The sequence below is a fragment of the Pristis pectinata genome, chromosome 10 (assembly GCF_009764475.1).
Source record: "Pristis pectinata isolate sPriPec2 chromosome 10, sPriPec2.1.pri, whole genome shotgun sequence".
Classification (NCBI taxonomy): Eukaryota; Metazoa; Chordata; class Chondrichthyes; order Rhinopristiformes; family Pristidae; genus Pristis; species Pristis pectinata.
Genome location: NC_067414.1, coordinates 76,079,152 through 76,100,312, shown reverse-complemented (window position 1 = coordinate 76,100,312; position 21,161 = coordinate 76,079,152). Strand labels below are relative to the sequence as shown.

The following is a 21,161-nucleotide window of genomic DNA, read 5'->3' as shown; positions in this document are numbered from 1 at the left end:
TATCTTAGTAAAGGTAAACACAGTCACTTACTGTATATCAATCCACCCAATCTACACATTAAACATACAAATCCAAACACTGACTTACCTTGCACAGGCATTCATATCCCTACCTGTTTTTACATCTGACCTGCCCAGCTAGTCCATTCAGCCTCAATTTTATGCAATGCCATGCCTCTCTCACATTGTCACTATTGCAGATGTTTTCCACCTATCCCTTCATCACGTTCCATTACTGTCAGTCACAGGTCTCTCCTTTCCTTGCAGGAAAGGAGATCACAGAACATCAGTGTAAAGTAAACAACAGGAGATAGCCTTCCATCCTCATTCCAAGTCAGTTCTGCACAGTAAGTGGCCCTTGAGGTAATAGCCTTGACAAGATGGCTAGCCCTTGGAGGCAAAGAGATGCGGCCTCAGATCTAGCCAGTAACAAAGTTGTAATTCATTTGCATTTAAGTCATCAGTTAACACAAATGATCATGCATGTAATGATACATTTAAAACATTTCTATCTTGACAATTCTAATTCATAATTCTCATTTGCAGCAGGTGAAGCTCCTCCCTAATCACCCACAATCTCAGAACATGATTTTTCATACACCAGCTCAGATATTTAAACTTCAGTAGGTCCAGTCAGTTGGCTCAAACCACACAGTCCTGGACAGTGTTCAGTGTGACAGCATGAACAGAACATGATCACCTGGCAGCATCTCATGTGGACTGCTGCACTTTGGCGAGAGACACGTGACTAAGAAGAATAAGGAGGGAAGCTGTAAGGTGAGAAGAGCAGGTCAGGCTTTATGTGCCAACTGGTATTTTTCTGCCAATTTATTTAGTTCAAAAGCTCTTTGTCCAGTCAAAACTCAGGATACCTTACCCATTTCTAGGAAAACCGATTCCAGAATAATTGCATCAATTTACGTAGCAAGCCTACCATCTTCTCAGAGAAACCAGTGATGGTCCATAATTATGGTTATTGTGAGCGTCATTCATGCAAAGGTCAAGCAAAAGATCCTCGCTTTCTACATTCAGACTGTTCTCTATATTTTTATTTCTCCTTCTTTCTCCACTGTTATATTTACTCAGACATAGTCTTCCTTCTTGACGATCTTTGTTTCCTAGGTGCTTGCCACACTGAATGTAGTCTCTCTGACGGTTTTCCAGCAGTTTTTTTCCCCAGCTTTCTCCCACTCCATTTTTGATTCCTCAATCACCTTCCTCTTCCTTACTTTGTTACCAGCTTACCTCCTTCCTCCTTGTGCTACAGCTTCTACAGTTCTCTTTCTTGAGGCATCTCATTCTATTTCTCTTTATGCAACTTCTGTGATATATCCTCTTCCTTTACTCCCCGTCTCTTCTTATGCTCACACTTACTTAATTCCTGCCTTTGCTCATTTTCTCCAGCCTACACCTGTCTATCTTTCTGCTGCTCCTCTCCCCGATCACAGAATTTCCTAATTAAACTAAAAACAGAACAAAAAAAATCTGTTGGGATTTCTAGCAGCCAAGCATTTCTATCACTCACCATGTTCACACCTCGATCTCATTATTTGTTTCCTGTTTTCTCTTTCTGTCCACCAGTGTATTGCTGGGCTGCAATCCCTGAGAGTTCCAACTGGCGCAACATAGGAACTCAAGTGTTATTCTTGGAGAAATGCCCTGTGTATGCACATTATGTTAGCTTACACCCATGATCTTACTCAAGCCTTGCAATGATCAGCGTTCACCTAGAACAGTCGGAGAGTGTGAACCAGACTCAGGTAACAATTCAGGGTATTCAGCCACTCAGCTGGATGAGGTGGTAGAATTGGCTATAAGCAGATGTTTTGCGAATGGTTTAGTGTCTGTGTTACATACTGAATGTGCTTTTGGTGGTATACCCCAATGTCATGACAACCACATTTCGAAGGATTGTTTTTATTAAACATTCATTGGTTTAGATTTTGGTTGGTGGAGTTTAACTGTGAGAAAACTAAAACTGGGAAGAAACCAATCTATAAAATGATTGATGTCAAGTGAAAGCAGAAACAAACTAATTATGCAAAAAGAAAATACAGTTGTAATTGCTTAACCTGTAAGATACAAATTAACAACCACAGTTAAACAATGTTGACATATACGATACACCACAATAATAAACAGGAATATGCAGATATTGCTATTGTCCAAGATAATTTACTTCTGTATACTTTTCATAAGTAGACTGAGGTAGTTTTGCACTATGATTTATTTTTACTTAATCTGAATGCAGTTTATGTGCATTGCTTTACATCATGCAGAGCACGTCTGCCAACCAAATGGGGAAAAAGCAACACATTACATGCAGCCTTACATTCTCAACATGTCAAAGGTTATCAGCTGAACTACATAACCTTATGCTGGTTGTCTGCATACCAATCACTGAAAAACATATTTTATGTAACACTGAAATGCAAAGCCATGCTTGCTCCATTTTTTTTCATTGCTAATAGTTACAATATGGAATAAAACATACCTCAATAAAATTCAGTATCAAAATTAAGCAACTTTTAATCTGAATTTGGACACTGTCAAGGTAATGTTATGCATTGTCATTTTGGCAGTCATTCTGTGTGTAAAAGAATAATTCCTTTTCTGGGATAATCCTTGTTTTTCAGATGAATGAGCCTTCACACAACAGACAAGTAATTTTAAAGTGCTAGCTAGGAGAAGCACTGTGAATGCACTCCCTGAAAGTTGTTTGTTATCCTGATGATGTTGGTAGGCACATTCCTTCCACACTACATCTAAACACTTCCTGCTTCTGATTTAAGTATGCTTCTGATTTAAGAGACAGGGTTAGATAGTAATAAAAACAGAAATGCTGGAAATACTCAGCAGGTCAGGGTGCATTGACAGGAAGGGAAACAAAGTTAACGTTTCAGGTCAAAAACCCTTCGTCAGAATTGGAAAGGGGACAAAGCTTGTTAAACTGCACAGGACAGGGGAGGGGAATGTCCTTGAAAGGGCAGAAAAGGGAATAAACTGTAAACAAGGTCATCTGGTCAATTAATGAATGCGACAGTTAGGGAGTGAGAACAGAGACAAAAGAATGTTAGAGTTGCACAATGCAGAGAGGGAAGACCTGCCTGACAGGTCAGGTTGGGCATATGCTCCATTTCCAGAGGAAAAGAAAAGGTTGAGTCAACATCACAGATGGACAACTGATAGAGACACAGAAATTAGATTACCTGAAATTGTAGAATTCAATATTGAGTCCATAAGGCCGCAACAAGCCTGGCGGAAGATGAGGTGCTCAAGCTTCTGTGAGGCCTCATTGTAACAGTGCAGAAGGCCACAGACCAATAGGTCGGAGTGGTAGTGGGATCGCCCCTACGGACTGAATGCAAGTGTTTCGCAAAGCAGTCACCCAATCTCCACTTAGTTTCTCCATTATAGAGGAGACCACAATGTGAATACCGAATGCAGTATACCAGACTGAAAGAAGTGCAAGTGAATTGCTCCTTTGGCTGGAAAAGACTCTTCAGGTCCCTGGATGGTGGGATGGTGGGATGGTGGGAAGAGACGAGGTGAAAGGACAAGTGCTGCATGACCAACAGTTGCAAGGGGAAGTACCATAAGAATAGGGGTGGTTGCTGGGAACGGATGAGTGGACCAGGGAGAGGTGAAGTCCTGTGAAATGCTGAAAGGGGAAGAGAGGGGAAGATGTGCATGGTGGTTGAATCTCTTGGAAGTGGCGGAAATTGCAGAGAACAATCTGTTGATTGTAGAGGTTGGTGGGTGGAAGCCAAGGACCAAGGGAACTCTATTCTTATTGTCGTAGAGGAGAAGGGGTGAGAACAGAAGTGCAAGAAATGGATGAGGTGCACTCAAGGGCGTTGTTAACAACAGTAGAGGGGGAGCCACGGTTCAGGAAGAAGGAAAGGAGTACAGTAATTCAGACCACAGTATTATATGTGCCTGGTACTGTTTGTTCATTCAACCTAAAAAAATTACTGATGCAAAGCCCCACTATTACATGAAAGTAAGGAGTCTTTATTCCTGTCACAGCCAGCTAACAATTTAAATTAAACAATTTAAACTTCTCTGTTCTAGGAAACTTGTTTTGGGATTAAAGCTGCAACTTCCTGGCTTATTGGTCTCTCCTGTATTGAACTTAAATGAGCTGCTGCCAAAATACCCTCCACTTTGCTTCCAGTTTTGTTTACTCTCTATCTGTGAAGATGGTAGCACAAACCGATTTAATCTTCATGTACTTTGTCCAAATCCTTTGTGTATGAGGTTAATTACTAACTTTTGGCAGGAAATCATGTCCTTAACTAATGCTCAGAAGGATTATTGGATAGTAACCAAGAGTATGACCACTAGGTGATTTTTTTTTAATCTTTTCCAGCTCAGAACAGCAACATTAATTGCTGTACCACTACCCCTGGCATAGCTGTGATCTTCATGGTCAGCACGGATCAGTGAATGAATCTATAAAAAGAGTCACAGAATTAATATTTCAGGTGTAAAGTTAACTGTGTCTCTTCCCACAGATGCTACCTGATATGTATTGACTCTGCAAAGTCTTTCCACCATCTACAAGTCCTAAATCACGAGTCTGCTCAAATACTCACGACTTGCCTGAATAAGTGGAGCTCCAAATACACAGGACATTCAATACTATCACCTCCTGCACTCATCCTTCTAGATAGTACAGATCTTGGGTTAGAGAGATGCTGTTGAAGGAGCTCTGATGAGTTGCTGCAAGGCATGTTGCAAATAGCACACACTGAGGCCATGGTGTACCAATAGTGAAGGAAATGGCTTATTTAGGTGTTGATTGGGTGGAGTACTTACAGCATTTTCTGTTTTATTTCAGATCTCCAACATCTGCAGTATTTTATGTTTGAAGGGATGAATCTAGGCCCATTGTGGCTTGGTACCATCTTATTCGATCATTTATCTACTCAGCCACAAGGAGATTAATGTTGCAATGATTTGAGATTTTACCTTACATTAAAATGATTTTTGTACTCATTCACAGGATATAAACATCATTGGAAAAGTAACATTCATTGCCCACCTCTAAATGTCCTTGAAGAAGTGTGGATGGTTCACCAGCTTCAATTCCTGCAGTTCCCACAGTCTTATTAAGTGAGAGGCTCCAGGAATTTAACTCAGCAACAATGAAGGAATAGTTATATATTTGCAAGTTAGGATGATTTTTGACTTAAAGGAACACATACAGGTGATGGTATTCACATTCATCTCCATCTAGTTATCATCATTTATGGATTTGGGCACTGCTGTTGAAGAAACCCTGGCGAGTTGCATCTTGTAAATGGGTTATAGTGTCCTAGCAGTGGAAGGAATGGATGTTTAGATGGTGGGTGAAGTACACATTGTATTGAACTTCTTAAGTGTATTTGAAGCTCCACTCACTCAGGCAAGTGGTAGGTATTTGATCACACTCATGACTTAGAACATGCCAATGGTAGGAAGACTTTGGAGAGACAAAACTGAACGACTCACTATCAAAACCAAAACTAAACACTACCAAAGACTGAACTACCAAATACCCAGCCTTGGAGCTCTTTTTGTAAACACAGTATTGATACAACTAACGCAATTCAGACTGTGCTGGTCTGAGAGATAAGATGAGCTTCTATGTGACTGCTTTGAGTCAGTGGACTGGTCCATGTTCAAAGACTGAGCTGCCAGCCCAGATGAGTATGTTACCATTGTCATGGACTTTATCAGCAAGTGTGTTGAGACTGTGTACCAAAGTGGACAATCCGGGTGTTCGCAAACCAGAAACCATAGATGAACCAGGAGATCCACTCCATACAGAAGTCCAGAACTGTGGCGTTCCGGACTGTACAAGAAATTGAGATATAACCTCCGTAAAGCTATCAGGGATGACAAGAGACAATACCAGTCCAAAATCGAGTCCCAGACCAGCTGTCAGTTGTGCCAGGGTTTACATGCTATCACGGGTTACAAAATGAAGTCGGGCAGCATTGCCGACAACAGCGCATCCCTTCCCGATGAGCTTAACACATTCTATGCATGTTTTGAACAGAAGAGGATTGGTATGTCACCACCCACCTCAACAGCCTCCAATGAACCTGAATCCACAGTCATCCCTGCGGATGCAAGATCAGTCTTCCAGAGAGTGAACCTGCGGAAAGCATCTGGCCCAGATGGTGTCCCTGGCCATGTCCTTAGATCCCGTGCAGATCAGATGGCGGGAGTATTAACCAGACATTTTTAACCTCTCCCTACTACAATCTGAGGTTCCCACCTGCTTTAAGAAGACCACTATCATCCCAGTGCTATGAAAAACAAGGTAACTTGCCTCAATGACTACCGACTGGTGACTCTGACATCTGACATCCACCATCATGAAGTGATTCGAGAGGCTGGTCATGGCATGCATTAACTCCAGCCTCCCAGACAACCTCAACTCACTGCAATTTGCCTACTGCCGAAACAGGTCTATGGCGAATGCCATCTCCCTGGCCCTGCACTCAGCTCTGAAGCATCTGGACATTAAACACACCTATGTTATACTATTGTTTATTTACTACAGCTCTGTCTTCATACTATAATTCCAAGCAATCTCACCTCTAAGCTCCTAGACCTGGGACTCAACATCACCCTTTGCAACTGGATCCTTGACTTCTTGACCAACAGACTGCAATCAGTAAGGATAGGCAGCAACACCTCCAGAAAGATTAGTCTCAACACCGCTGCCCCACAAGGCTGTATCCTCAGCCCTTTACTCTGCTCCCTTACATTCGCAACTGCGTGGCCAGATTCTGCTCTAACTCTATTAACAAGTTTGCGGATCATACCACCATAGTAGGCCATATCTCAAATAACAATGAGTTGGAGTACAGGAAGGAGATAGAGAGCTTAGTGGCATGTTGTGATGACAACAACCTTTTCCTCAATGTCAGCAAAACAAAAGAACTGGTCATTGACTTCAGGGAGGGGGGGGGGGTGTACATGCTCCTGTTAACATCAACAGTGCTGAGGTTGAGAGGGTTGAGAACTTTAAATTCTTAAGAGTGAACATCACCAATAGCCTGTCCTGATCCAACCATGTAGACGCCATGGCGAAGAAAGCTCACCAGTGCCTCTACTTCTTCAGGGAGCTAAAGAAATTTGGCATGTTCCGTTTATAAATACATCATAGAAAGCATCCTTTCTGGATGCTTCATGGTTTGGTATGGCAACTGCTCTGCCCGGGAACACAAGAAACTGCAGAGAGCTGTGGACGCAGCCCAGCACAACATGGAAACCAGCCTCTCCTCCATGGACTCTGTCTATTCCTCTCGCTGCCTCAGTAAAGCAGCCAGCATAATCAAAGACCCATCGAACCCGGACATTCCCTCTTCTCCCCCTTCCATCGAGCAAAAGATACAAAAGCCTGAAAGCACATACCACCAGGCTCAAGGACAGCTTCTATCCCATTGTTTTAAGACTATTGAACAGTTCCATAGTACGATAAGGTGGACTCACATTCTACCTAGTTATGACCTTGTACCTTATTGTCTACCTGCACTGCACTTTTTCTGTAACTGTAACACTTTATTCTGCATTCTGTTATTGTTTAACCTTGTTTAACATTCTGAATGTTTAATGTAAACATCTAAGTGACTGGCTTTCCTGACACAGTATCAACCAAATTCACAACTACTGACAACATTGGTTAAGCTGTACAGACAACTTCTTCTGCATTACTGAACAAAGATCTTGAGGAATTGGAGTGAAACTTCTGTTGTTGGAAATTATGCACCAATTTATCCAAAATCTGAGCAATAGTATTCCATCGTTACAATAAAACTGCAGCTTGAAAGTTGTACAACCATTTCTGAGGGAGACAATGGAGTATGTGTACTCACAAAGTACTTAGAAATGTAGATGGACTGCTCTTACACCTTCAAGTAACATTCATTGAAGACTTGGAAAAAGTTAGTGTTTAATGAATGCTACTTGAAGGTGTAGGAGACACCAAAGATATGAACAAGCCTTTGACAAAAACTCATGGAAACCAAATGAACTGCAGATGCAAAGACCTCCATTCAGGCATTTTGGTCATGGTTGGCTCCATCGAAGAGCACAGCTCTCCAAAATGGATAGATAGTTGCCATTAAGTCCAACTGAACACAAGCACACTTCACAACAAGAGCACTGCGATCAACAACTGACAACTGGCTCCCAACACTGTGAACATCCCTCAGGTGTTAGAAAGGAGTCCTCTGTTGCCCATTTGGTTGATCATATCCATGCAAACCCATCAAATCAGATCCACCATAGGATGGAAGACATTTCGTGAGTGCAGCTCAAATCAAAGCACCAACCATGGGAGAGACTCCAAAAATACCTGCCATTTAATGACAATGGAAGTTTCAATGGAACAACAATAATCCGAACAAAGATCAACCTTGCACAGCAGTATCCTGACTGGACTTTCCATGCAATTCTGTAGACAGCCCTGAACTAGTTATAAAACAGCCAAGATACACGTGGTCAGCTTTTACACTGGCGGGAACTTAATTCAAGTCTTAGTTGTGATTGCAACAATGAAAGTCAAATAATAGAGCTTTTGTTCAAAGACTGCCTGACTCCCCCTATGACCAACGGCCACACTCCTCCTCAGCCACCTTACCCTGATCATTTCCATGGGATATGGCCAATATTCATACACCATATCAGATGCCACGACCTGATCCCACAACCTGGGCATTAAGATATAAATTGCTACCACTGCTATATAATAATAAAAAGAAGCCCATGCCTAACATATTGGCTTGTCCCCACATGTATAGGCTTGTTGTTTAATCAGTTGACACCACATTTTAGATATGCCTGCTGCTGCTCATTCCTACTTCTGGAAATGCTGATGGCCCACTGCACTTCATGGATGTCCAGTCGTAGCCAGATCTGAGCCTATGCCACAGGGCACAGTGCTAAAGGCACACAATGTGATGCAGGAGGCCCTCAGTGTGAAGATGGAATTTAGATTACGTGATGGTCATTGCTAGTAACAGATTCATAAGGGACAAGTAAATTAAGATTAATGAAATCGGATAGATTACTCGCTCATGTTGGCTCTCTTATCATTTGGTGCAGGCCGTTCCTTGACTAGTCACCTTTGCCAATTTATGAAAAATGCCTTGTGAGTAGGATTCAAGTGTTGATTGCCCGAGCCCTGTCTTTATTGTTTCCAAATCTGGTTTCTAAGGCTTTCCAGGATAGCATGTTCCATTTGATTCTTATTTTGTTATTTCACACTGGTTTGATCGGAGACCATTAAAGAGTCATCACTTAGTTATGGCTCTGGACTCACATACAAGCTATGCAGAATAAGGACATGAGTTTCTCTTCCCTGAACTCTCTGACATGAGTGAATTAGTATTCTTTAAAGCACTTGGTAGTTTCATGATACCATTATTGATTGTTGTCTTTGATTACAGCTTATATAAGTTTCCCATCCATGTGAAAATGACAGTTCAGCTGTAGGTTCACTTCCCACTAATATGGGTCCATGAAGGAAACCTGTCATTAATTTACAATAGACCTACACTAATTCTGTATTGCCAGTGATCCAGCTTTAAGATGGACCATTAAACAAAGATCTTTTTTTTAATACAGAGGTGGTCAAATCACGTAGATGCCACGGCCAAGAAAGCTCACCAGCGCCTCTACTTCCTCAGGAGGCTAAAGAAATTTGGTTTGTCCCCTTTGACTCTCACCAGCTTTTACCGATGCACCATAGAAAGCATCCTGTCTGGATGTATCACGGCTTCGTACAGCAACTGCTCTGCCCAGGACCGCAAGAAGCTGCAGAGAGTTGTGGACACAGCCCAGCGCATCACGGACACCAGCCTCCCCTCCTTGGACTCTGTCTTTACCTCTCGTTGTCTTGGTGAAGCAGCCAGCATAGTCAAAGACCCCACCCACCCAGGACATTCTCTCTCCTCTCCTCTTCCCTCGGGTAGAAGATCCAGGAGCCTGAAGGCATGTACCATCAGACTTAAGGACAGCTTCTACCCCACTGTGATAAGACTATTGAACGGTTCCCTTGTACAATGAGATGAACTATGACCTCACGTCACTTGTTGTGACCTTGCACCTTATTGCATTGCACTTTCTCTGTAGCTGTGACACTTTACTCTGTACTGTTATTGTTTTTACCTGTACTACATCAATGCAGTCTGTACTAACTCAATGTAACTGCACTGTGTAATGAATTGACTTGTGCAATCGGTTTGTTAGAACAAGCTTTTCACTGTACCTAGGTACAAGTGACAATAATAAACCAATACCAATACCAATACATAAAAGAGACATAACTTTAAAGAAGAACAGGATTTGTTCTTTATCTGTCCTAGATAAGTTCCTGTGTCATATTATCTGGTTATGTATCACATTTGCATTTATGGAATCTTACTATGTGCAATTAGTTATACAAAATAATAATGACTTCAAAAATAATGCATTGGTTATAAAGTACATTGGAAATCTTAAATACTCAGCAAGTCAGAATGCAAACACCACATTATTCTGTTCCTCCTCCTTTAACAAGACAGATACTTTTATGCACCCTATTGGCTGTAACCAGCCCATATCTGACTAAATCCTTAGGCTGCTGCTTTGTGGACGTGAAATATGACCTGAAATAATTATAATTATGAGCATTTCAGCTCATGGAGTCAACACATGGATAACTTTGACATTTGTTGACTCATACAATTCTCTAGCAGATTATACATTTGGCTACCAAAATGACTTTCTGGAACTTTCTGTCCAGATTTAATAGGAACTTCAAAATTAAAATATAACAGCTAGCTAGAATGCCGCTGGCAGCGGTCCAGACACTCAGTGCAGCCATCAGTGCTTAGCATGATGACAAGCTATCTACCTTTGCTGTGATCCTTTGGTGAAGACCTTTTAATGCCAAGACAAAATCTTAGTCTGATGAAAGGCCATTCTGCTTTAACTAAGTGTTTTTCCATGTATTCAAATCTCCCACAACAGGATAAGAGAACTTTGAATGCTCTTTCTGTTCTATTTCCAAAGAATACCATTGTCCTTATCTTTGCCATAGCAGAGGATGACAAACCCCCAAAACCTGAAGAATCAAGACATCTCTTTACTAATCGTGTGATCAGACCTTGGGATCTCCCCCACCAAGCAACCTCTGGCCTTGTTCTTCTTCCAGGCCTCCCAGTTCTGTCCCATCCAAGATCTCAGGGATGTGCACTTGCATTTTTGCTCCAGATTCCAGCATCTGCAGTCTCTCTTGAATCTCTGACCTTCCCCATGGACCTCACCCCACACCCAATCCCAAGAGTCTCTGGCACCCCTATTCTCCATCACTCTACACTAGAGGGTGGACATTATATGGAACAAGTGCCAGGGGAAGTGGTTGAGGCATATACAATTATGGCATTTAAAAGGAATTTGTACATATACTTGGAAAGGAAAGTAGAGAGGTATGGGCCTAATGGGCGTAAAAGTGATGAGAGTGGATAGGCATCACAGTCAGCATAGATGAGTTGGGCCGAAGGGCCTGTTTCTTTGCTGTACAACTATGACTCGCTCTTCAGTTATACATAGAATAGAATCTTGCTGGGGCAAATTATTTCAAATCTAAGATACTGTTCCAGCAATTACTTAGTGTAGTGTTCTCAGTTAACATTTAAAAATCTGCCCCCCAATATTAAGTTATAAATGGGCGTCTATGTTGAGGATTGTAATGCTCATTTCCATTTTCAACTCCTCAGATCATGAAACAACCTATGTGTGTGTTCAGCAAGAGCTAGACAGCATTCACATATGGGCTAATACATGGCACAAATGTTATGTTCCAGCTAACTGCAAGGAAATGGCAAATCTCCACATGAGAGAATCTAACCTCTTCACCTGGGACATTAGTAATATTTATATATCCTACAGGTATAATATCCTTGCTAAAGTATTCTATGCATGTTTTGAACAGAAGGGGATTGGCATATCACCAACCATCCCAACAGCTTCCAGTGAACCTGAACCCATGGTCACCATTGAGAACATAAGGTCAGTCTTCCAGAGAGTGAACCCGTAGAAAGCATCCGGCCCGGATGGTGTCCCTGGCCATGTCCTCGGATCCTGTACAGATCAGCTGGCGGGGGTATTTGCAGACATTTTAAACCTCTCCCTGCTTCAATCTAAGGTTCCTATCTGCTTTGAGAAGACCACTATCATCCCGGTACCTAAGAAAAATAAGGTAACGTGCTTTAAAGACTGCCACCTGGTGGCTCTGACATCCACCATAATGAAGTGCTTTGAGAGACTGGTCATGACACGCATTAATTCCAGCCTCCCAGAAAACCTCGACCCACTGCAGTTCGCCTACCACTGAAACCGTTCTATGGCAGACGCCATTTCCCTGGCCCTACACTCAGATCTGGAGCACCTGGACAGTAAAGACACCTACATTAGACTGTCGTTTATTGACTACAGCTCTGCCTTCAATACTATAATTCCAAGCAAATTCATCACCAAACTCCGAGACCTGGGACTCAAAATCACCCTCTGCAACTGGATTCTTGACTCCCTGACCAACAGACCGCAATCAGTGAGGATAGACAGCAACACCTCCACCACGATTATTCTCAACACTGGTGCCCCACAAGGCTGTATCCTCAGCCCCCTATCCTACTCCCTATACACTCATGACTGTGTGGCCAGATTCTGCTCTAACACTATCTATAAATTTGGAGATGATACCAGCATAGTGGGCCATAACTCAAATAACAATGAGCCGGAGTACAGGAAGGAGATAGAGAGTTTAGTCACATGGTGTCATGACAACAACCTTTCCATCAATGCCAGCAAAACAAAAGAGCTGGTCATTGTCTTCAGGAAGGGGGGTAATGGACATACACCTGTCTAACATCAACGGTGCTGAGGTCAAGAGGGTTGAGAGCTTCAAGTTCCTGGGAGTGAATGGCCTGTTCTGGTCCAACCACATTAACACCATGGCCAAGAAAGCTCACCAGCGCCTTTATTTCCTCAGGAGGCTAAATAAATTTGGCATGTCCCCCTTGACACTCACCAACTTTTATCAATGCACCATAGAAAGCATCCTGTCTGGATGCACCATGGCTTGGTATGGCAACTGTTCAGCCTGCGACCGCAAGAAACTGCAGAGAGTTGTGGACACAGCCCAGCACATCATGGAAACCAGCCTCTCTTCCATGGACTTTGTCTATACCTCTCGCTGCCTTGGTGAAACAATCAGCATAATCAAAGACCCCACCCACCGGGGACATTCTCTCACCTCCCCTTTCCCATCAGGCAGAAGATACAAAAGCCTGAAAGCACATACCATCAGGTTCAATGACAGCTTCTATCCCGCTGTTATAAGACTATTGAATGGTTTACTTTATTTACTTTATTTATACAGCACGGTAACAGGCCCTTCCGGCCCAATGAGCCCGCACCACCCAATTACACCCATGTTAACCTACTAACCCGTATGTTTAATGTGGAAGAAAACCGCAGCGCCCGGAGGAAAACTACGCAGTCATGGGAGAACATACAAACTCCTTACAGACAGCAGTGGGAATTGAACCCCGATTGCTGGCGCAGTAATAGTGTTACGCTAACCGCGACGCTACTGTGCCCCAGTACAATAAAATGGACTTTTGACCTCACAGTCTACCTCGTTATGACCTTGCACCTTATTGTCTACCTGCACTGCACTTCATCTGTAGCTGTGACACTTTACTCTGTATTCTGTATTGTTTTAACCTGTACTACCTCAACGCACTGTTGTAATGAATTGATCTATATGAACGGTATGCAAGATGAGTTTTTCACTGTACCTTGGTACATGCGACAATAATAAACCAATTCCAATTTGAGTTCCAATTCCAATTTGTATCCTATGGGAGTAATTGTAACAATTTCAAAGACGAATAGATACACCTGTAATTGTACCCTTTAGTTTACATTGCCTCATCTCATTCCCATGACCAAAATAAATCATTTCACACTGTTCTGGATTAAACCTCATCTACCATGCATCAGCCTATATTGTCAGTCTGGCATTTCAGTTGGAGGTCCAATATTGTCCTCTTCATTGTTTACTGAATTATCAAGACCTGTATCATCTGCAAACTGTGGAATTATAGCCAATATACTCACACCCAGGTCACAAACATGCATCAGAAGAGCAATGGTCCCAACACTCAGATCTGAAGGGCATCAGGGCATATTTCCCCAGTTTGAAAAATAAGTAGGCTGCATTACATTCTCTTTTTTGCCCCCATGAACATTTTCACAATCATGCAAATTGTTATCCTTCTAACTCCACAGGCTGCAATTTTGTAACCAAGTATTTTTCTGATACTTTACTAAGCATCTTTTGATAGTTCACATGCACAACCAAACTGCGCTCATCAACCCTCATTGTTACTTCATCAACAAATTTGATTGAATTAGTCAATCTATGTTTTTCCAAATGCCATTTAATTTTACTCCAGATTCCTTTCTATGAAGCTCTTACCACTGCAATGAGGCTGACTGCCATGTAGTTATCAGGTTCATCTCTCTCCCCTTTTCTCAATAGGGATGTAACATTTGTAATATTCCAGTCAACTGGTGGTACTACACCAACTAAGAAGATTAAAATCTGGTAGAACTGCTACCTCACAACTCCAGCAATCCAGGTTCAATCCCAACCTCCAGTGCTATGTGCAGTTTGCAGACCAGACAGATATTTCCAAAGATGTCGAGTTGGTTGTATAATGGGTACTGGTGTGCAGGTGAGTGGTAACATTTTGGAGGCGAGGGGGGCAGCTTTTGGGAATGTTGCAGGGAAAATTAGCGGGGAATGATGTTGCTCTGGATTGCTGTGTGAGCTGTCAAGGACTTGATGGGCTGAAATGGTCTTTTTACATGTTGAAAGAAAATATAGAAACATAATGTATTGGTATTGGTATTGGTTTATTATTGTCACTTGTACCGAGGTACAGTGAAAAACTTGTCTTGCATACCGATCGTACAGGTCAATTCATTACACAGTGCATTGAGGTAGCACAGGGTAAGAACAATAACAAAATACAGAGTAAAGTGTCACAGCTACAGGTAATCACAACCAATCTATTTTTATCCCGTTTAATTTCCTCAGTACTGCTTATTTTACTGAAACATTGGCAGCATCCTTGTTTTGAGTAAATATGCTTGTTTTTAGCATCCTTTAGAGTTTCAACTACACCCATTCCCTACACAAAAAATTCGCCTCTTTGGTTTCTAACTGGCCTCATTACTTGTTTCACCAAACCTTCTTGCTATTTCTATTTTTATAAAAGACCTTTAACTTTTCTTTTATGTTGCGTGCACATCCATTCTCTTACAATTTCATATCTTGCCCTGGTTATTTCCTTTTTGAGCCTTAGTCTCCTGTCTTAACCCCTATGTTAAGGGTACCATTGTTAGAGAAAACCCAGTTTCATGTTTTAAAAGGCTCAATGGGTTATGGCCACATACGCCAAAATGGAGCTCAATCTGAAGTAGGAACTCCACTGGAAGTTGCAGAATTTATAAACTTAATACTTATCACTCCTTCCAAGAATCATTTTGGGCATCAGCTTGGCATTAATCAACAGTGAACTTCATTCTCCACTCCTGACCCCAACTTTCCAATCTACCTTTTGCCCATCAGTCTTATCGTGATAAATTACAATGCTTTCTATCTTGGAATCATTGCTGTTAGTGCACAATATGAATCCATAAAGGTCACAACTTTGATCTCTAAGGCAGTCTATTGACCAGGCTCTGTCTCCTTTTGATGCTAATCTACTTCAATAATTTGCTATCAATTCCATAAGGCTCTTTTACCTTATGGGACAATCTCTTATATGGAACTCCAGTAAAGTATGTATAAATAATATCAATTGAGTTGTAGTATCCAGAATCTCAAATAGTTCTTTGACAAGTAGAACCTTCTCTCCATAAAGCATCTTGACTCTACAAATAACTTCATAATTCATAACAACAATCCATAAGAAAGCCTCCAACATTTTATCCACAGGACTGACAATTTCACAAGCTTGTAATTTCAAAGGCAATCCATTTTTGCTTTCAAGAGATAGATGTTCACTTGTTTTGAATACTTTGACACACCCCATTGATCAAAAAAAAATTGCTACATAACACTACCAGGGATTTCAGAGGTTGTTCCCATAAATTGGTTTATTATTGTCTCATGTACCGAGAAACATTGAAAAACTTTGTTTTGCATGCCATCTATACAGATCATTTCAACACATCACTGCATTGAGGTAGTATAAGAGAAAACAATAACAGAATGCAGAATAAAGCGTTACGGTTATAGAGAAAGTGCAGTGCAGGCAGACAATAAGGTGCAAGGCCAAAACAAGGTAGATTGTGAGGTCATGAGTCCATCCTATCATACAAAGGGACTGTTCGATAGTCTTATAACAGCGGGATGGAAGCTGTCATTGAGCCTGATGGTTAGTGATTTCATTCAGGCTTTTGTATCTTCTGCCTGATGGGAGAGGGGAGAAGAGAGAATGTCAGTGATAGATGGGATCTTTGATTATGCTGGCTGGTTTACCGAGGCAACAAGAAGTGTAGATAGAGTCCGTGGAGGGAAGACTGGTTTCCGTGATGTGTTGAGCCATGTCCACAACTCTCTGCAGTTTCTTGTGGTCTCAGGCAGAGCAGTTGCCATACCAAGCTGTGATGAATCCAGATGGATGTTTTCTATGATGCATCGATAAAAATTGGTGAGGGTCAAAGGGGACATGCTAAATGTCTTTGGCCTCCTGAGGAAATGGTGGCCATCTAGTCTTTCTTCCTTTTCCTTGTTCTATCACTTCCTTGTCAATAATTATCATTGTCCTTCATATACCTACCCATTTCCCTGAACAATAAGACCTTACTTCAAAAACAAATTTAGTAACTTTTTCCACAAAACCAACAGAAGGAAATTCTGGTTAACATCTCTTTCCCAATTGCCTGAAACCACTCCGCAGTACAATCTGCCAAATGCTTTATTGGCTTTGGAGAGATTCAGCAAAGAGTAGGAATAGACATGAATGGCGTAATTTGCTAGTGGTTTCAATGGCTGTAATTCTTTAAATATCTATAATTTTACATTGATTTAATATTCCATTAAAAGTCTAATGTCATTTTTGCCTGATCAGCCACTGGGGGGAGATATCCAATTTTCCAATACAATTCTGAAGATTGGAGATTACCATCTATTCACTGGTAACAGGGACCCACCCAGATGCCAAAATCAGATTAAAACAAGGTCAGCATCCACCCTTGGGAGCCACTGTAGGAGATGTGTGTCTGATATGAGGAAATCTTGAGAGACAGATGAAAGTCTCTTGGTCCCCCTGACCTATGAGCAGCGCTGTTCAGAACATAAGAAATAGATGCAGGGGTAGACCATTCAATCTGACTCTGGTTGATCTTTTTACCTCGCCTCTGCTTTTCCACACTAACTTCAGGTACAGACCAGTAAGCCTTATGTCTGTGGCGGGCAAGCTGTTAGAAAGGATTTTAAGAGATAGGATCTATGAGCATTTAGAGAATCATGGACTAATTAGGGACAGCCAGCATGGTTTTGTGAAGGGAAGATCTTGCCTCACAAGCCTGATAGGGTTCTCTGAGGAGGTGACCAGGAAGATTGATGAGGGCAGTGCAGTATATGTGGTCTACATGGATTCTATTAAGGCGTTTGACAATGTTCCACATGGTAGGCTACTTCAGAAGGTCAGAGGCCAAGGGATCCAGGGAGGCTTGGCCATGTGGATTCAGAATTGACTTGCCTGTAGAAAGCAGAGGGTTGTGGTGGAGGAAGTGCATTCAGATTGGAGGGCTGTGACAAGTGGTGTCCCACAGGGATCAGTTCTGGGAGCTCGACTTTTCGTGATATTTATTAATGACTTTGATGAGGGGGTAGAAGGGTGAGTTAGCAAGTTTGCAGATGACACAAAGGTTGGTGGTGTGGATAGTGTGGAGGACTGTCGAAGCTTACAGAGGGATATTGGTAGGATGCAGAGCTGGGCTGAGAAATGGCAGATGGAGTTCAATCCGGAGAAGTGTGAGGTGGTACACTTTGGAAGGACTAACTCCAAGGTGGAGTACAAGGTTAATGGCAGGATTCTGGGGAGTGTGGAGGAGCAGAGGGATCTGGGGGTTCATATCCACAGATCACTGAAAGTTGCCTCACAGGTGGATACAGTAGTTAAGAAAGCTTATGGGGTGTTAGCTTTCATAAGTCATGAGATCAAGTTTAAGAGCTGCGAGGTAATGATGCAGTTCTACAAAACTCTGGTTAGACCACACTTGGAGTACTGTGTCCAATTCTGTCATGTCATTATAAGAAGGATGTGGAAGCATTGGAAATGGTGCAGAGGAGATTTGCCAGGATGCTGCCTGGATTGGAGAGTATGGATTATGAGGAGAGACTAAAGGAGCTAGGCCTTTACTCATTGAAGAGCAGGAGGATGAGGGAAGACATGATAGAGGTATATAAAATATTAAGAGGAATAGATAGAGTAGACAGCCAGCGCCTCTTTCCCAGGGCACCGATGCTCATTACAAGAGGGCATGGCTTTAAGATAATGGGTGGGAAGTTCAAGGGAGCTATCAGAGAGAGGTTTATTACCCAGAGAGTGGTTGGTGCATGGAATGCGCTGCCTGGGGTGGTGGTGGAGGCTGATATGTTGGTCAAGTTCAAGAGATTGTTAGATAAGCATATGGAGGAATTTAAGATAGAGGGATATGTGGGAGGAAGGGGTTAGGTGTGGTTTAAAGGTTGGCACAACATGGTGGGCCAAAGCGCCAGTATTGTGCTGTATTGTCCTATGGTTCTATGGTTCATATCCTTAATTTCTTTAATATCTACACATTCATTGATTTCTGCATTCAATATATCGAACAATAGGGCCTCCACAACCCTCTTGGGTAGAGAATTCTGAAGATTCACTGTTTTCTGGGTGACAAAATTTCTCCTCATTTTTGTCCTAAATTGATGCCTTCTCATTATTGCCCCATTATGCCCGGGTCTTCCCACATCTGTCTGTCAAACCTAATAAGTATTTTATGTTTCAATGAGATTACCTTTCTTCCTTATAAACTCAGGACAGTATTGGTCCAGTCTATTTGATCTCCTTATCCCATCATTCCAGAAATCAATCCAGTGATCCATAGAACATAGAACATTACAGCACAGTACAGGCCCTTCGGCCCATGATGTTGTGCCGACATTTTATCCTGCTCTAATATCTATCTAACCCTTCCCTCCCACATAGCCCTCCATTTCTATATCATTCATGTGGCTATCTAAGAGTCTCTTAAATGTCCCTAATGTATCTGCCCCCACAACCTCTGCTGGCAGTGCGTTCCATGCACCCACTACTCTCTGTGTAAAAAACTTACATCTGGCATCCCCTTTATATCTTCCTCCAATCACATTATAGTCTTCTTCAGAAGGTCAGAGGTTATGGGATCCAGGGAGGCTTGGCCGTGTGGATTCAGAATTGGCTTGCCTGTAGAAAGCAGAGGGTTGTGGTGGAGGGAGTGCATTCAGATTGGAGGGCTGTGACTAGCGGCGTCCCACAAGGATCGGATCTGGGACCTCTGCTTTTTGTGATTTTTATTAATGACTTGGATGAGGGGGTAGAAGGGTGGGTTGGCAAGTTTGCAGACGACACAAAGGTTGGTGGTGTTGTGGATAGTGTGGAGGATTGTCGAAGATTGCAGAGGGTCATTGATAGGATGCAGAGCTGGGCTGAGAAGTGGCAGATGGAGTTCAATCCGGAGAAGTATGTGGTTGTATACTTTGGAAGGACAAACTCCAAGGCAGAGTACAAAGTTAATGGCAGGATTCTGGGTAGCATGGAGGAACAGAGGGATCTGGGGATTCATATCCACAGATCACTGAAAGTTGCCTCACAGGTGGATAGGGTAGTTAAGAAAGCTTATGGGATGTTAGCTTTGATAAATCGTGGGATTGAGTTTAGAGCCACAATGAAATGATGCAGTTCTACAAAACTCTGGTTAGACCACACTTAGAGTACTGTGTCCAGTTCTGGTCGCCTCATTATAGGAAGGATGTGGAAGCGTTGGAAAGGGTGCAGAGGAGATTTACCAGGATGCTGCCTGCTTTAGAGACTATGCATTATGAGGAGAGACTAAAGGAGCTAGGGCTTTACTCTTTGGAGAGGAGTAGGATGAGAGGAGACATGATAGAGGTATACAAAATATTAAGAGGAATAGATAGAGTAGACAGCCAGTGCCTTTTTCCCAGGTCACCAATGCTCAATACAAGAGGGCATGGCTTTAAAGTAATGGGTGGGAAGTTCAAGGGAGATATCAGAGGAAGGTTTATTACCCAGAGAGTGGTTGGGGCATGGAATGAGCTGCCTGGGGTGGTGGTGGAGGCAGGTACGTTGGTCACATTCAAGAAGTTGCTAGATAAGCATAGGGAGGAATTTAAAATATAGGGCTATGTGGAGTAAGGGGTTAGGTAGTCTTAGGCGAGGTTTAAAGGTGGGCAGAACATTGTGGGCCGAAGGTCCTGAACTGTTCTATGATTCTATGAATCACCTTAAAATGATGCCCCCTCGTGTTTGCCATTTTCGCCCTGGGAAAAGGTCTCTGACTGTGTACTCGATCTATGCCTCTTATCATCTTGTACACCTCTATCAAGTCACCTCTCATCCTCCTTCTCTCCAAAGAGAAAAGCCCTAGCTCACTCAACCTATCCTCATAAAACATGCTCTCCAATCCAGGCAGCGTTTTGGTAAATCTCCTGTGCACCCTCTCTAAAACTTCCACATCCTTCCTACAATGAGGTGACCAGAACTGAACACAACATTGAGGCAACCAGAACTGAACACAATATGAGGCAACCAAAACTGAACAAATCCTTCACTGCTTTCCCACTATCACAATTATATCCTTCTTTAAGTATCTCACAGCTCCAGAGACTCCTGTGCTTTTTAAGTGGAGTTTGCATGTTCTCCATGTGACTGCATGGGTTTCCCCAGGTATTTTGTTTTCCTCTCACATTCCAAACAGGTGCTGGTTGGAAGGTTAACTGGGCACTGTAAACTACCCTTAGTGTAGGTGGAATGGTGGGAACACAGAGGACA

The 21,161-nt window shown here is 42.3% G+C and overlaps 1 protein-coding gene across 17 annotated transcripts in view; it reads right to left on the bottom strand.

Annotated features, from left to right (window-relative positions):
* LOC127574826 (myelin transcription factor 1-like protein) overlaps positions 1–21,161 on the bottom strand; it is a 372,272-nt gene that overhangs the window by 271,664 nt on the left and 79,447 nt on the right. For 6 of the 17 annotated variants that reach the window (XM_052024228.1, XM_052024243.1, XM_052024244.1 and 3 more), the window contains exon 1: positions 1,526–1,540. The exons of the other annotated variants lie outside the window; for them this stretch is intronic. In XM_052024228.1, the coding sequence (XP_051880188.1) occupies positions 1,526–1,528 (3 nt within the window). In that variant the 5' untranslated portion in view covers positions 1,529–1,540. Of the gene's footprint in view, positions 1–1,525; positions 1,541–21,161 lie in introns of those variants that run through there. 17 annotated transcript variants of the gene reach the window in all.